The following is a 15191-nucleotide window of genomic DNA, read 5'->3' as shown; positions in this document are numbered from 1 at the left end:
TCTTGAAGATAAAAGGAACACTTCGAATTTAAATTCGTTACGCGTGTTTTATTAATTTTTTAAAAAAATTAATAGTAATCCTATAATCTTTAGCATAACTTATTATATTTTAATATTTTATGAGTCAAACTAAAAGTGTGGAAAAACTGGATTAATATATCAAAACAAAAAAGGTATTGATCTAATGGTTGAATTGAGATATATTTGTTTTTCATAAATAAGTAAATTCATTAAAACTATGATATAGAAATTATATTTTTTTAAAATTGAAAATAAAATAAAAAGCAGAAATAAATAATTTAGTTGGTTCAATCAATCCAACTATGGTTCTTATGTCAATCTTTTGTTAATAGATTTTTTGACTAACAATGGACGAGCAATCAATAAATACTTGTTACTTAATTAATTTATAGAAATAAAATAAATGATATTTATTAAAAATAAAATGATACAAAAACATATTAAAAAAAAACGCTTTTTAAAAAAGTAAAATATCATTAATGTAGACCATAGTCTTAAAGTACCTCATTGCTACCCTACAATCAAATGCACGAGTTTATAATCATTCCAATAGTTTAATGAAAATGGGCCAAATAGGTTGCGGATATGATTGATGACTTACCAAAAAGGTAGATAGACATAGATCTACGCGGTTGAATTTAGAAGGTTGCCGATTTTACTATGGATTGATTTTTTAATATATATTATTCATATAAAAAAATCATAGAGAAGATATAATGAAGGGCCTGGGTGAATGTTGCTCTGTGGGCATCTATACTATATATGAAATATTCATTTTTTAAGATTGGGTGGTGGGCCTGGTTGGTGGCCCATTATTTTGGGCTGTTTCGGCCATTAATAAGGTATCTCTACTCGTATCAGGAAACCAGATCAGCCTCAGCTGGCTTTGCCCCACTTGATTTTCTGTGTGATATTTTTTATTTTTTTATTTTTTTTTCATAAATGATCCAGTTACAATGTCACATGGTTAAGAGTTGAAGTCAAGCTCCCTTGTTCAAATCTTGAACCTTAAACCTCATTCAAATTCATTTGAAAAGGAGGCCTACTCTCTAGCTCTAACCTCTCTCATCTTCAACCTTTGAAATACTCTCTCCACTCTCTTTAATTACATTTTCTTTTATGGTCACCCTCCCTCTTGACTCTTAAAACGTTAGGACAATTTTAAATTCTTTATTTTGCAAGCTCAACACCAAGATGTAGCATATTTTTTTCTTATCAATATTGGACATTGATGAATTATATTATTTTATATTAAAATTTTATTCATATAATTTTAACATATGGATCTAAATTTCAAGATATATGGAGACAAAGCAAGGGGGATGTGTGTTGGGTGGAGACGGAGAAGAACTACGTGAATGTAAATGATGAGCTTTGGCCTTTATTCAGAGTGGAACATGCCATTTGTGTACTGAAAGGTCACTGTCTTTGTCCATTTTATTGCTTTCTCTAACAAAATGAAAATTATAGTCCATGGAACATGATGATGCCTTTTCATTCCTCAACTAACTAGCCGTTGGTGGTCCGGTTCTTGGGTTTTGGTCGATGTCATTTGAACTTCTCAAACTGGTGACAACTTCAACCAAAATTCAACCACCAAAATTTTAGCATTCACTTCCACTTTTTTTCTTTTTGCTTGTTTTGTGAGAGTTAGAAAATTCGTATTTACATATATATATATATAATGCATCAATGTGAGAAATCTCTATAGTTATAGGCTATAAAAGAGCCGGATTTTTTAAATTAATTTTGACCCATAAGGCTAAGAGCTGCTACCTTGCGTACCTAGTTAGTAGTGAGCTAAAATCAACGAATTAATATTATAAAATAATGTTTCATTAATATCGAGGTTACCGAATTTACAATAATTCCCCACTCATTTCCCTCCATTCTGAATTTGGAGTTCTTCAATAGGAAGGACAAGGAAACAAAATACAAGTTTTATTATTATTATTATTATTTTTATATATATACTTGCACTTTATATCTTAAATTAGTCGAGAAACCCAAGTCATTAAAGAACAGTGGGGTCGCCGTTAGGTGACTCTAGCATTAGGTCACCTAATATTTTTATTAGCCTAGCCTTGTCCCTTCTAAAGTCCAATTTTATAAACCATCCTAGTTCAAAATTAAACCTGGGGGGTTGTTTTCAAAGCAGTGGTCCTTTTGAGATTGACCTTCACAATCTCTTTACTTTTTTCATTTCTTCTATTATGATGAGAAAAATCATCGGTGCACCTAATCATTCATAAATCACACATATTAAATAAATTAATCACAAAATTGACAGTCTAGTGCTTTTAGAGAAATTTGATCATTGATACTTAATATGAAATGCATATTTACTTGACCTTTAAAACAAATTCTAGAATAGACCTCCACAATCTCACCCTTATTTGAAGGATTTTTTTTTTTTTTAATAAAAAAGGGTTTTCTTTTGTTATATTAAAGTTACTAAAAACATCCATGACAAAGGGCGTAAAATTGCTGGAATCTATAATTTTATATTTACCATAAAAGTATTGGTCAATATCTAATTAACTACTCTTACATATTTAAAGAAAAAAAAATTGAGTATATTTGATCTAAATCTAAAAAATGTTATGGTGTTCTAAAACAAAACAAATTTGGGTAATATAAGGCAGTTTTAGGAAAATGATTAAATAATAATAAATATATCTTATTTTCAAAGAAATAATTTTATTAGTTGATTAAATAATTTTAAAAATAATATATTAATTAATTATTACCCAAAATAGAATTGATTGATTCCGAATATTGTTGGCATGCAAAAATAGAATTATATGAAAGTTAGGGCAAACAAAAACACGTAGACCTCGTGAAAAGCTGGGAGTATTTAAGAAATTAATTACTATGGCAGCTTTATTTATTATTATGATATTTACTATGGCTAATTAATGTATTATGTATATGATAAATTTGAAGTATTCTTCAGTTCTTAACGTATTATTACTTGAATTTTGAACTTATTAATACCCTTTGAGTTGTCCTTATCGAAACCAACCTAGTAGTTATAAATATTTGGTATGAAAGTTGCGAAAATTCAAGTTAAATGAAAAAAAACTGAGCTATGACCAAACTGAAACTATTTATATGGACCCTACGAGAAGTGAATAAAAATAAAATAAAAAAGACAACTAAAAATGAATATATTTATTGCTTGCATAAAAGAATATATTTATTTACTAAAAATGGATAAACTTAAAAAAAAAACAAAAGTACCAATTTTCATAAAATAATAACTGGAGTGGTTTAACTAAAGTTCGGTGAACCTCGTGTGTCGTTAGCATATGAAGTTCGCCGGTGTTGACGTGTCCGTGCCCTTGCGGCTAACGTTATCATTTCAATAGTATTTTTTTTGAATGGATCGTGTTGTAAAAATTTGAATCTGTTTGTCAATACTTTAGGCAGATAGACGTTAGCGTTCTGCAATCGGCAACTTTAAATCAAATTCAGAGAGAGAGAGAGAGAGAGAGAGAGAAGCCGTCTATCTCTGAAATCATGCGTTAGAGCAGCTTCTACTTATCATTTTTAGCTCTCAAACCCTTCAAAAGTTTCAATTTTCCTCCATCAATGGATGAAGGGACTGTTTTCATTGCCAAGCTCAACCGTATAACCGTATCTTCCTTTTTGGTTGAACCAAAACAAGAATCCTAGTTCATATTTGGCCTTTCTTGGCTTGGTTTGTTTTCTTGGAAACCAGGCGCAGTATGGAGATTTCAGCTGAGAAGAGCAAGAAACAAGATGGAACTGAGTCGTTCACCGATTCGGCCGGAGACTGCAGAGACACTAGCACATGTTCGAGCAGATCGAGCTCAGATGCTTCGGCCGACGAAGCCAAGGCAAAGCCGTGTTCGTCGCCGGCGCCGTTAGGTTGGCCCATTCGCAAGGCCCATCTGTCAAAGAGCTCGGCTTCTGACGTTTCTGGAGGCGAAGCCAAATCCCATTTGGACGATTCGAGGTTGAAGAAGCTGGGCTCGGAAATTTCAGGTCGGTAATGGTGAATTCAGAATCTTGAGTCCGAAGACTTGAGACGGCTTCAATTCAAACATTTTGAGTTTGCGTTCTTCACGCGCAAAAAGACAAACAGTTCGTGTGCATCTTTTACGCATTGGCATTTTCTGGTTTTATAACTTCGTTTTTTTTGACATTTGAATCGAGTAGAAGTTGACATGATGAAAGAGAGGTTCGCAAAGCTGTTGCTCGGTGAAGACATGTCGGGAAGTGGTAAAGGGGTTTGCACGGCGCTGGCAATTTCAAACGCCATCACCAATCTCTGTGGTAATCTCATTGTGTCTCCCTCATTGCTGAAACTGGTTTTCTTTTGATCTTTCGCTCTTGGTTAATAATTGTATTTCGAGCTAATTGCAGCATCTGTGTTTGGGCAACTCTGGAGATTGGAACCATTGCCATCTGAAAAGAAATTGATGTGGCGAAGAGAGATGGAATGGCTTCTTTGTGTTAGTGATCACATCGTTGAGTTAATGCCTTCTTGGCAAACATTTCCTGATGGAAGTAAGCTCGAGGTAATTGCAATCTTAGTTTCTTATTCAATTAGCAGTTTACTTAATTTTCCTAGATGTTATACTTCTTTTCTCTAATTTATATTCTCTTCTTAGTTGAGATGTTTTATTACGAACTTTGAATTCGAAATTGGCTTTTGCAATGTTAAAATTGGCTAATGCTCGGAGGCCATTTTCATTGGCAAAGTCATGAATAAAGTTTGAAATTTAGTTGACAACTCCTCTAGGTAATAAGTGGACAGGGAAATGGGTAAAACGCAGCTTCTTGGGTGATTGTCATAATTACATGCTTGGCGACTGGTTTTGCTTTTGTTGCTCAGGTTATGAGTTGCAGACCGCGATCAGATCTTTTCATCAACCTTCCAGCTCTTCGTAAGCTAGATAACATGCTCCTAGTAAGATTTAGCCTCTCCTTTTCATGTTAACTTCTCTATTTTGAAAAGCATTTCAAGTTTAAAACAAATTTTTTTGCTGTCCCAGGAGATACTAGATAGTTTTAGGGACACAGAGTTTTGGTATGTTGATCAAGGGATTATAGCCCCAGATGCCGATGGTTCAGCCTCTTTCCGAAAGCCCATTCAGCGACAGGAGGAGAAATGGTGGCTACCTGTGCCTCGTGTACCTCCTGGCGGTGTCCATGAAGATACGAGGAAGCAATTACATCACAAGCGGGAATGCGCAAGTCAGATACTAAAAGCTGCAACTGCTATCAACAGCACTGCTTTAGCTGAAATGGAAGTTCCTGAATCATTCTTGGAATCTCTCCCAAAGGTTTGAACTTCCACCCTAGCCGTAAAAATTCGCTTCTTAAAGCTAGATTTTGACGGACGTCCTGCGATGGATTTGAATACAAGTGGGTATCAAGGCAATGCTGTTTTATATAACCAAACCGTAGCATAATTAATTGTGTGCAAGTGAGAGATCTTACGCGTAATTTTTCTTTCCTTTTTTGTTTTCCCCTCCTCTGATTGCAGAATGGGAAGTCTTGTTTAGGAGATTTTATTTACAGGTACATCACTTCAGAACAGTTTTCCTCAGAGTGCTTGCTTGATTGTCTTGACCTGTCGTCTGAACATGTTGCTCTGGAGATCGCAAACCGGGTGGAGGCATCAATTTATGTTTGGCGTAGACGAATTCACTCAAAACCAGTGATCAATGCAAACCGTTCATCAGCTTCGAAATCATCTTGGGAGATTGTCAAGGACCTAATTGTTGATGGGGACAAGAGGGTATTGCTGGCAGAAAGAGCCGAAAGCCTCCTGCTTTGCTTGAAACAGCGGTTCCCTGGTCTAACACAGACCACCTTGGATACCAGCAAGATACAGTACAACAAGGTTTAACACTATCGTATTTTCTCACCTCCCTATCCCTATTAATTGCTTCAACGAACTTGTTAACTTTTTGAATCTTCCAGGACATCGGGAAATCCATTCTGGAAAGCTACTCAAGAGTTCTGGAAAGCCTAGCATTTAACATTGGTGCGCGTATTGACGACCTGCTATACGTGGATGACCTGACTAGGCAATCCGAGAAGCTCTCCTCGGTCCCCGCCGCATTAAGTCTGATTGCCCACAAGAGAGTTCCAGTCCCCCATTCGGTGCCAGTCTCGGGCACTCCATACAAAACAGCCTTTGGCACACCAACCGCCTTTTCGCCTGCTGCACCCTTGGTTAGTCCGGCAAGGGGAGAGAGAACTCCATTTCTGAGCATCAACGTCAACAGGCCTCCTCGCCGCGGGTTTGGTGTAAAACGGGTCTTGACAAATTATCTTGGCGGGGAAGCGAAGACCAAGAACTGTGGGAATGCCACCAAAGCTTTGGCTTTAGTCCCCAACCAGCAGGCTGCTGAAGTGCATGCTTCTCGGGTTGGGACCCAAAGCAGACACTGTCAAAAGGAGTCTTCTTCGGTTCTCCAAGACGCGAATAGGTCGCTGCAGATTGATCGTTGATGAGTATGATCGGCCGTAGACTTATTGTTTAGCACTAACTAATCGGTTACTAGACCCCGCCTGATTTCTTTCTGTGTTGCTAGTTGTTTGCACTTGTTTAATTCAGTTTCAGACAGTAGAATCATATCTATAATATAGTTACGATGTTGTACTTATGGATGGGGCCAGAGCTGAATCATATCTAAATATACACCTCTTTGTGAAATGCCATTGCTTTGTCTCAGTTGCTTGGCAGCTTGTGAAACTCCAAAGAAGAAAGGAAACACATTTTAAATTTAAAAGAAAAAAAAAAAAACAAACAAACTGCCGACTGGAAGAAAGCAAATGGAATTTGAAAAAACACGGGGCATTCCGAGAATTGAACTCGGGACCTCTCGCACCCTAAGCGAGAATCATACCACTAGACCAAATGCCCAAGTCACTAAAATTTTCCAGTCTATCAATTTTAATGACTTTTTTTAATCCCAATTAAATGCAGAGGATTAATTATACTTAAAAGAGACTCAAAATATAAGTGTACGAGGTTCTCTAAAACTATATTTGAGACTGTATGAGATTAGTTGACATTACAAATAAATTAAAATATAATCAAATAACGTTAAAAAATATATATTATAGTCGCTAGCCTTTAATCTACAAATATAATGGTTTATTAGGCATTTTTTAAAATACAATACTAAATTGACCTTGAATCTAAAAGTATAATAATTTATTTTATTTTTAACTAAATTATTCTTAAAGTCAAAGTTTAGCAATTTTACTTTATAAGAATGTGATTGATCTTTCTTAAAAATTTCTTATTTATCAGAGAATAATTTTGTAAAACAGTACTCCTAAACTTGTTTTGATTCCACATCTTAAATTTGTAAAATGAGAATTGATTCAAATAAAACCAATAATAAAAAAGTGATGTTGAGTTTGAGTCTTGCATTTTATGCGCAATTTTAATAACGGTTCGTCATGCTTAATAAGAGTTGATATTGATGATGCCATTATTAATAATTCAACAAAATTAATTTAGATAGTCTTTATATACAATAAAAATATAATGTTAAGCTGGTTTTTTATGAACTCTAAAATCATAAGTAGAATATCTAAAAAGTAAAACTAGTTAAAACCTATGTTAGATAATCATGAGTAGAGTATAGGGACATTTTAACACTAGTTAAAACCTTTTTCTTGATAAACAAATAAGGTAAATTACCACACAAAAAAACCCAACTTTCACTTTATTTTAATTTAATTTTAATTTTTAAATTTATCAATTAAGGTATCTAATTTTTTATTTATTTTTAATTCTAATTTATCGCTTTTTATTGTCAATTAAAAGTGAAGAAAATTGCCAAAAAAAAACATGTTTTTTGGAATTAAATAATACTTCATTGTATTATTTAATAAAAAGCATGTTTGTTTTTCCACTTCATTGTATGTTTAGCTTGAAATCATCTAAAGTAGCTAGTAAATAATCACGACAATAAGTACTCTAATTGGAATTAAGTAATGCTTAAAATTTAAGTCTAAATTTGAATAGAAAGTTAAAACGGAGTGTGTTTTTACCTACACTATTTTTGGATAGATTAATAGCAAATAATAGGTTACCGCTCAATCAATCAAGTCGTTGTAGTATAGTGGTGAGTATTCCCGCCTGTCACGCGGGTGACCCGGGTTCGATCCCCGGCAACGGCGTGTTTGCCTTTTCAATTTTGTTGGATGATATTTTATCATTAAAAATAAAAATCTTGTGAGAGTTTGTTACTTTGATGATATTTTTTTATGAAGAAAGCAGCAAAAACGTAAGTCGTTGTAGTATAGTGGTGAGTATTCCCGCCTGTCACGCGGGTGACCCGGGTTCGATCCCCGGCAACGGCGTGTTTGCCTTTTCAATTTTGTTGGATGATATTTTATCATTAAAAATAAAAATCTTGTGAGAGTTTGTTACTTTGATGATATTTTTTTATGAAGAAAGCAGCAAAAACGTAAGTCGTTGTAGTATAGTGGTGAGTATTCCCGCCTGTCACGCGGGTGACCCGGGTTCGATCCCCGGCAACGGCGAGTTTTTTCATTTTATCATCTGTTGAAGCCTCGCGTCGAGTGAGGCCGTGCCGCGCGTGAATATCTGAGTTTTGCTTGCCTGTTCCCGTGACGGACCGCGGACTGGGGCGGCCTTCCACGTGAGCCACGGAACAATAATAAATTTTTTAAATTCAATTTTAGATAAATGTGAATATAGTTCATAAAATTATTAATTTAATATTTAATAAATAGTTAAAATTAATAAGCACTCACTGACCTTTAAAATTATAATTATTTACTCACTAAACTTTAAATTGTAATCAATTACTCACTGAACTATACTCAACATCAACCATCCATCACTCGTTATAACTCCGTCAACTATTACAAAAAAAAAAAATACCAACGAAATCTAACATGACAAAAATTAATTTAACATACACTCACTGAATTTTAAAAATATAACTATTTACTCATTGAACTTTGTTCAATATCAACCATCCATCACCCCGTTACATCATCGTCTGATTTTGAAATATATTAAAAGATTTTTGTATGCATTTGAGATCATTTGCTTCTCAAATCAAATGTCAAAAACTAAACTAATGATTTAAATTAAAAAAGTTACTAATGCAAATCAAAAGTAAAAAAAGTGTTTGCTTAAATTTTTTTACCTCAATTGTGAATAAAGAAATTCATAAAAAATGTATTTAATAATGAGACCAAGAGACAAAAATTGATTACAAAAATCATTTTAGACAATACATATTTATTCTATCATATTTTTAGTCTCAAAATAATTTTATTAGTTAATAAAACATGATACATTTTTTATTGACTAATAATAATGTTTTTGAATTCAAAATAAGATACAATAAATGTACATTTACCCTATAAGTTTAAAGATTGTTAGTTTTTAGCATAGAATAAATACAATTTTTATAATCAATTTTTGGCTCTAGGGCTCGTTATTAAGCAAATATTTTTTTTACTTTTGATTTACATTAGTAGTTTTTTTAATTTAAATCATTAGTTTAGTTTTTGGCTTTTAATTTGAGAAATAAGTGTCTCAAATTCATACAAAAATATTTTAATATGTTTCAAGATCAGACGGTGATGTAACGAGGTGATTGATGGTTGACGTTGAACAAAGTTCAGTGAATAAATAGTTACATTTTTAAAGTTCAATGAGTATATGTTAAATTAATTTTTGCCACGTTAGATTTCGTTAGTCACGTCAAATTCTGTTAATATTTTTTGTTTGTAATAGTTGACGGAGTTATAACGAATGATGGATGGTTGACGTTGAGTAAAGTTCAATGAGTAACTGGTTATAATTTAAAGTTTAATGAGTAAATAATTATAATTTTAAAGTTACGTGATAGTTTATTAATTTTACCATTTAATAAATTAAGAAACAAATATTTGGTTAACCGGCCGTAAAAGCATTTTTTGTAGATTGATTTAATGAAAAAATCTACCGCCTTGGTAAATTATTGCACATAAAATGAAGCCCATACGAGAATTACAATTATTTTGACAGTTTTATAATTTTCAGATTTATTGCAAAATCCTTATGTCTCACGCTTAATTAATCTTTTAAGTTGATTACAAGTCAATTTTAATCCGCTTGATAGGACTCCGGCTGGAGTAATTGGATTACTGCTTCTCATCAATTTAAATTAATTTATAGTGGACTTTAAGAATTAAACTAATTATAGAAAATCTAAATACACGTATTTTAGATAAGGTGTGGAGTACAAAATGAGCTGGAGTCACTTTATTTGTTTCTGAATTAAATTTAAAAAAAAAACTATATACTCAACAAAGCTATAAAAGCATAATTAACAATTTAGGTGGTTCATATAGTTATGAACTTGAAGCCAAAGTTAAGTACAAACATTGTTTATGGGTTTAAGTAAATGTAAGAAATAAGATGAATTAGATTGGATTTATCTAGTTTGGTTTTGTTTTGTCAATTTAATTTGGGCCTGGGTCAAGAAATATTAAATAATATTGAATAGTAATTTTATTAAAAAAGGATTTAAGTCATGTGACATGATTAAATGATGGAACCGAATCCCCTAAAAAATATGGCCAAATGCTTGGGCATTGCTTTGGGGTGAGGTAGAATGGGAGATGGAAAAGGATGGGGCGAAAGGTAAAAGGGAGACAACCATGGCTTTGGGACAGTGAAGTAAAAAGTGGAGAAAGAGAAATTTGATGGTACTTTAGTTGTTTTAAAAAGTTTTATAGTATTAAAATAGTGATATGGAAAAAATAAAACTAGCAAGTTTAATAAAGTCAAATGGAGTCTCTATTACTTTAAAAAAGGCAAGGGAGAGATACTTTCTAGCTTTTTTTTCCCTGAATTTTAAGAAAATTGTATGGAATTTATCCAAAAATAAAACCATGTGGTAAGAAGTTTCAAAAGCAGTAACAACTACCCTCAACCTTTAATACTATCTTGAAATTCCTTCTTCTTGTTGTGAACTTACCATTTTTAATTTTTTTCTAAGTATCCAAAATATTCTCATCTCTTTCCATTCTATTTCTTTTAGCTCTTTCTCATCTCTATTGCTAATGAGTTGAACCTCACCTCTTGTTTCTCTCCCTCTTTCTTTTTTCTCTTGTTTGCTCCTTCTTTCTTCATCTTTCTTTCACTCACTCTTTTGAGTTTGCACATACACATTGAACTCCATTTAACTTGAAGTTCGGGCAACAATAGGAATATAAAGGCTACGTGAACAATGGCTTGCTTTTGATCAAAAAGAAATAATGATGAAGGGAAGACAATATGATAGAGGTGATAATGAAAGAAATCATAAAGGCCATGAGATTGCAATGACAAAAAAAAAGAGCAATGGTGGCCTTTATCAATAATATAGAAATGTTAGAGAAAAATATAACACTCGTGGTGACCGATTTCAGTATAAAAGAGAAAGATCCACTAACAGATATATTAATAGTTATAATCAATTAAATAGAGATCTAAATAAGAGAGAAAACGATATAAGGTGAAATAGATCGAGATTGTGGGAAAAATAATGATGATATTGCAATGTGTGACAATAATAATTAGTTGATGATAAATGAGATTAGAGAGAGAAATACAATACAAAAATGAAAGATAAGATAAGAAAAATATGGAGAAAGATAACAGAGCTGACCCAATGAATTTGGGGGCCTTAAGCGAAAAAATTTATCAAGGCTTTCTCAAGAGTATTAATTTTTTTTATAATAAAATAAATAATACACCTTTTTACACAAACATTTCCTTTATTTCTCAAAATAATTTTCACAAACAAACTATAAGCATATACTAACATATTAGAATCAATGAATCAAATAACCAAAATGAAAGACAACCAATCACAATTTTACAAGTTCACAACAAATCAAAACCAAAAAAATACCACACACAATAACACTTGGAAATCCTCAAAAACAACAAATCAAGAAGTTAAAACTTAAGAAGAAACTTGCTATTGCAGTGGAGGCGGATGTGACCTTCAAAACAATGGTGTCACTGGCTAGTGCCTCGACTAAAGCCCAGGAATGCGTCAGTGGCTGTAAGCTCACTGATAGGAGAGACTGCTTCGCTGTCAAGGATGGACAAAGTTGACTAACAATCTAAAGGCTGAAGTAAACAGTAAGTATGTTGTGTGTGGTGACTGTCGAAACGCACGCGTGCAAGAGAAAAAAGGAGGAGAAGAGAGAAAACTTAGAAGAAAAAGTAAGTTTTATGAGATTATGGGAATTGGGATTTGGGAATAGCAATAATAATAAAAAATTGAGAAATGAAAAAGGGAAGATAAAAAAGTTTATTGTGTTTTGTATTTAATTATTTTAATAAAATATTTATTATTAAAAAAATAAAAAATATATATTACAAATTTTCAACATTATGGGCCTTTTAATTTTGGGGGCTTTATATTCCCGTATATACGACTTCACTGTTGGGCCAGTATTAAAAGGTAGTTGGCATGATAATGCAACAAAGTGGCAATAGCCAATAACCAATTAGAGTTTTACAATGGCTAACACATAAAAAAAAAAAAAGAGAGAGAAAAACAAAAAAGTAATATAAATTTTTTAGTTTTTTTAACATAAATATTCTATTTTTTAGGAAATGCATATATTAGAATTTATTTAGTCTTTGGACTTTTTTCTTTTACTAAGAAAATATTTTATTACTTATTTATCTTTTTTGTAATGAAATAAAAAATAAGAGAAAGGAAATGTGAAATTATGAGGGGAGAGAAAATGTGAAAAGTGAGAGAAAATAGTCTCAAATAGTGTACGATCATTTTAATGATAGAGGTGATTATTGCTATGTTTAAAATATAATGAGTAATTTTTGTAATTAAGTCAAAATTTAGGGATGATTAATGCAATTTACTTAAAAAAGAAAAAAGGAGTTCACTGTAGTGGATAGGGCTGGCAATGAGTCGAGCTTGGCCCAGCTCAAGCTCAGCTCAATTGATTTTAGGTTAGCTTATAGCTCGGCTCAAGCTCGATATGAACTTATTTTTTTAGCTCGAGCTCGGCTTGATGATGACTACGAGTTGGCTCGGTTCGGCTTGGTTCAGTTAGAAATTGACTATTACTTTACTTTTATGTATATATATATTTAAATAATATATGAGGTATATATAATATATATATTTAAATAATATATTTATAAAATTATTAATTATATATTTATATTATTAAGTATTAAGTAATAAATATTTTTTTATTTAATAAATTTATAAAATTAATATATATATAAGTATATTGAGCTGGCTCGTGAGCCAAATGAGTCGAACTAATGGTAGCTCAAGCTTGACTCATTTACTAAATGAGCCAAATATTTGAACTCAAACTTGACTCATTTGTATCATGAACTAACTTATTGAACTAATTTTCGAGTCGAATCTTGAGCCAACTCATGAATAGCTCAGCTCGTTGCCAGCCCTTGTAGTGGACCATCTCGCCTCAAAATTGATGCTGCATGTTGCAGGCAGGCCATTTCAAGCCCATTTCGTACTACCCGACCCGATTATCTCTGCGGCCTCCGTGCTCAAAACACTTAATACTTTCTTCCTCACTTCCCCAACGAATCTGCCTACTTCTCCGGTCAATCACGTTACACCCTCTACCGTCCGAAAACGCTTCTCTCCGGCGGGTAATGGACGACAACGACGCCGCCGCTCCCCCCACCAAGCTCGCCACCAGCATCCAGATAACTGCCCTCGACGGCATCGTGAACGTGAACTCCCTCTTCACCTTAGCCGTCTTCATCGGCCTCGCCTGGAACCCCACCGACCCCTCCACCCAACCCCTCAACTTCGACCCGAACTGCCTGCCCACCGCCAAGATCGCGCAAGACCTCGTCTCCTTCCACGTCTACTCCTTTAGCTCCTTCCTCTTCTCCAGCCTCATCGCCTTGGCTCTCAAGCAGGCCATCCGGATCGCCCGCTCCAGTAACCACTACCCCCGGACGCTCCACATCCGGGACCTGACCTTCGATCTCGCCGTCGTAAACAAGAGCGCTCTCCGGGTGGGGTATTTGGTCTCGGCGGCGGGTTCGGTTTCCGGGTGCATCTGCTTGATGATGGCTCTAATCAATGTCGTGCAGTTCAAGCTGGGAGCGCTCGGCTGCGGGAGCTTGCACGTGTACGGCGCTGTTGTGCCTCTCGTGATCTTGGTCCCCTCTGCGCTTCTCATCTACGTTTGCTTTGTTCTTTATGCTTTTACTCGGTAGAGCTGTGTTCTAGGGTTTTGATGTCATTGTGCTTGGTGCGAATTGAGAATGTTGTTACATCGGAATGAAATGATTCTGTTTTTGCTTCCCATTTCCTTTTCTGGAGTTGCAATCTGCATATATGGATAATGAATCTCGTCTCAAATCATTGAAACCTAGTGAATCTTGAGGCCTGGATAAGCTAAAGATTTAACACATTTTCGGACTCTTTAAATTTTTGAGCTAGGCTAAAAGATCTTTACAGTTATATCGAGAAACCGAGTTCTCGGCCTCAATTGAAATTTGTTTAAGATCGGGGAGAGAGTTATGAAACCTTTGAAGTTTGATAAGTGAGCAAACCCAAAGCTTGAAATGAGCTACTACTTGGTTCTGTTTTACTTGTTTGCTTGCTGCTCAATTGCTAGATAATGCTATCATCCCAACTGGGACAAAAAGGATATTGTTGTGGTGGAGGCTAGATTAAGAGTTGATCGTTGTGAAGGGTGGTAAATAAATTGCTTTATTCTCTATAAGGATAAAAGGAAACAACATAATCAAATAGAGGGCAGTAGAGGTAGCTGAGATTTTGTCATGGCTGGCCCTTCTCATATGTGCAGACTTTTCATTTTTCTTCCTTGTGTGTGTAATCCTGAAATCGTCATAGTGTTGGCATCTCTGACATAGTGTGCATATCCATATTTTAGTCATGAAATTTGGTAGGACATTCAGATGGTGACATAGAAACTTGTTGGGACCCTGTTGCCTTTGTATTTGTGGTACAGAGGTTGCATGTCTGCTTATGATTTTTAGCATTGAAAATGATCCTTCATGAAGCTTGCTGTGGGATATTAAGGGATGTACAATGTGTTGATAACGACCCATGTTGAAGAACTGTGAAAATGGGAAGAGGAGAATAACTAAACATTGATTGAATGAA

The 15191-nt window shown here is 34.1% G+C and overlaps 2 protein-coding genes and 4 non-coding genes across 6 annotated transcripts; 5 read left to right on the top strand and 1 right to left on the bottom strand.

The window, feature by feature from the left end:
- Positions 1-3430: 3430 nt before the first annotated feature.
- On the top strand, positions 3431-6734 carry LOC127805236 (rop guanine nucleotide exchange factor 5). The gene is made up of 7 exons (XM_052342237.1): positions 3431-4032; positions 4207-4323; positions 4414-4568; positions 4886-4960; positions 5046-5336; positions 5540-5899; positions 5980-6734. The coding sequence occupies exons 1-7, from the start codon at positions 3753-3755 to the stop codon at positions 6511-6513; spliced, it is 1812 nt and encodes a 603-aa protein (XP_052198197.1). The 5' UTR covers positions 3431-3752; the 3' UTR covers positions 6514-6734.
- A 122-nt stretch (positions 6735-6856) lies between these two features.
- On the bottom strand, positions 6857-6928 carry TRNAP-AGG (transfer RNA proline (anticodon AGG)). The gene has a single exon. It is a non-coding gene; the product is annotated as a tRNA-Pro (tRNA).
- A 1199-nt stretch (positions 6929-8127) lies between these two features.
- TRNAD-GUC (transfer RNA aspartic acid (anticodon GUC)) lies at positions 8128-8199 on the top strand. Its single transcript has one exon. It is a non-coding gene; the product is annotated as a tRNA-Asp (tRNA).
- Positions 8200-8310: 111 nt separating this feature from the next.
- TRNAD-GUC (transfer RNA aspartic acid (anticodon GUC)) lies at positions 8311-8382 on the top strand. Its single transcript has one exon. It is a non-coding gene; the product is annotated as a tRNA-Asp (tRNA).
- A 111-nt stretch (positions 8383-8493) lies between these two features.
- TRNAD-GUC (transfer RNA aspartic acid (anticodon GUC)) lies at positions 8494-8565 on the top strand. Its single transcript has one exon. It is a non-coding gene; the product is annotated as a tRNA-Asp (tRNA).
- Positions 8566-13555: 4990 nt separating this feature from the next.
- LOC127805313 (uncharacterized) lies at positions 13556-14366 on the top strand. Its single transcript, XM_052342243.1, has one exon. It carries the CDS (start codon positions 13700-13702, stop codon positions 14273-14275), a length of 576 nt encoding a protein of 191 aa, XP_052198203.1. The 5' UTR covers positions 13556-13699; the 3' UTR covers positions 14276-14366.
- The last annotated feature ends 825 nt before the right edge of the window (positions 14367-15191 follow it).

The sequence above is a fragment of the Diospyros lotus genome, chromosome 1 (genome assembly GCF_014633365.1).
Source record: "Diospyros lotus cultivar Yz01 chromosome 1, ASM1463336v1, whole genome shotgun sequence".
In the NCBI taxonomy this organism is placed as follows: Eukaryota; Viridiplantae; Streptophyta; class Magnoliopsida; order Ericales; family Ebenaceae; genus Diospyros; species Diospyros lotus.
The sequence above is the reverse complement of the archived record's forward strand: the minus strand, read 5'-3'. Positions and strand labels throughout refer to the sequence as shown.

Coding starts and splice junctions, on each gene's coding strand:
- LOC127805236 (XM_052342237.1), top strand. CDS start 3,753: ATGGAGATTTCAGCTGAGAAGAGCAAGAAACAAGATGGAACTGAGTCG. Junction 4,324..4,413: donor CGCCATCACCAATCTCTGTG/GTAATCTCATTG, acceptor AGCTAATTGCAG/CATCTGTGTTTGGGCAACTC. Junction 4,569..4,885: donor CTGATGGAAGTAAGCTCGAG/GTAATTGCAATC, acceptor TTTGTTGCTCAG/GTTATGAGTTGCAGACCGCG.
- LOC127805313 (XM_052342243.1), top strand. CDS start 13,700: ATGGACGACAACGACGCCGCCGCTCCCCCCACCAAGCTCGCCACCAGC.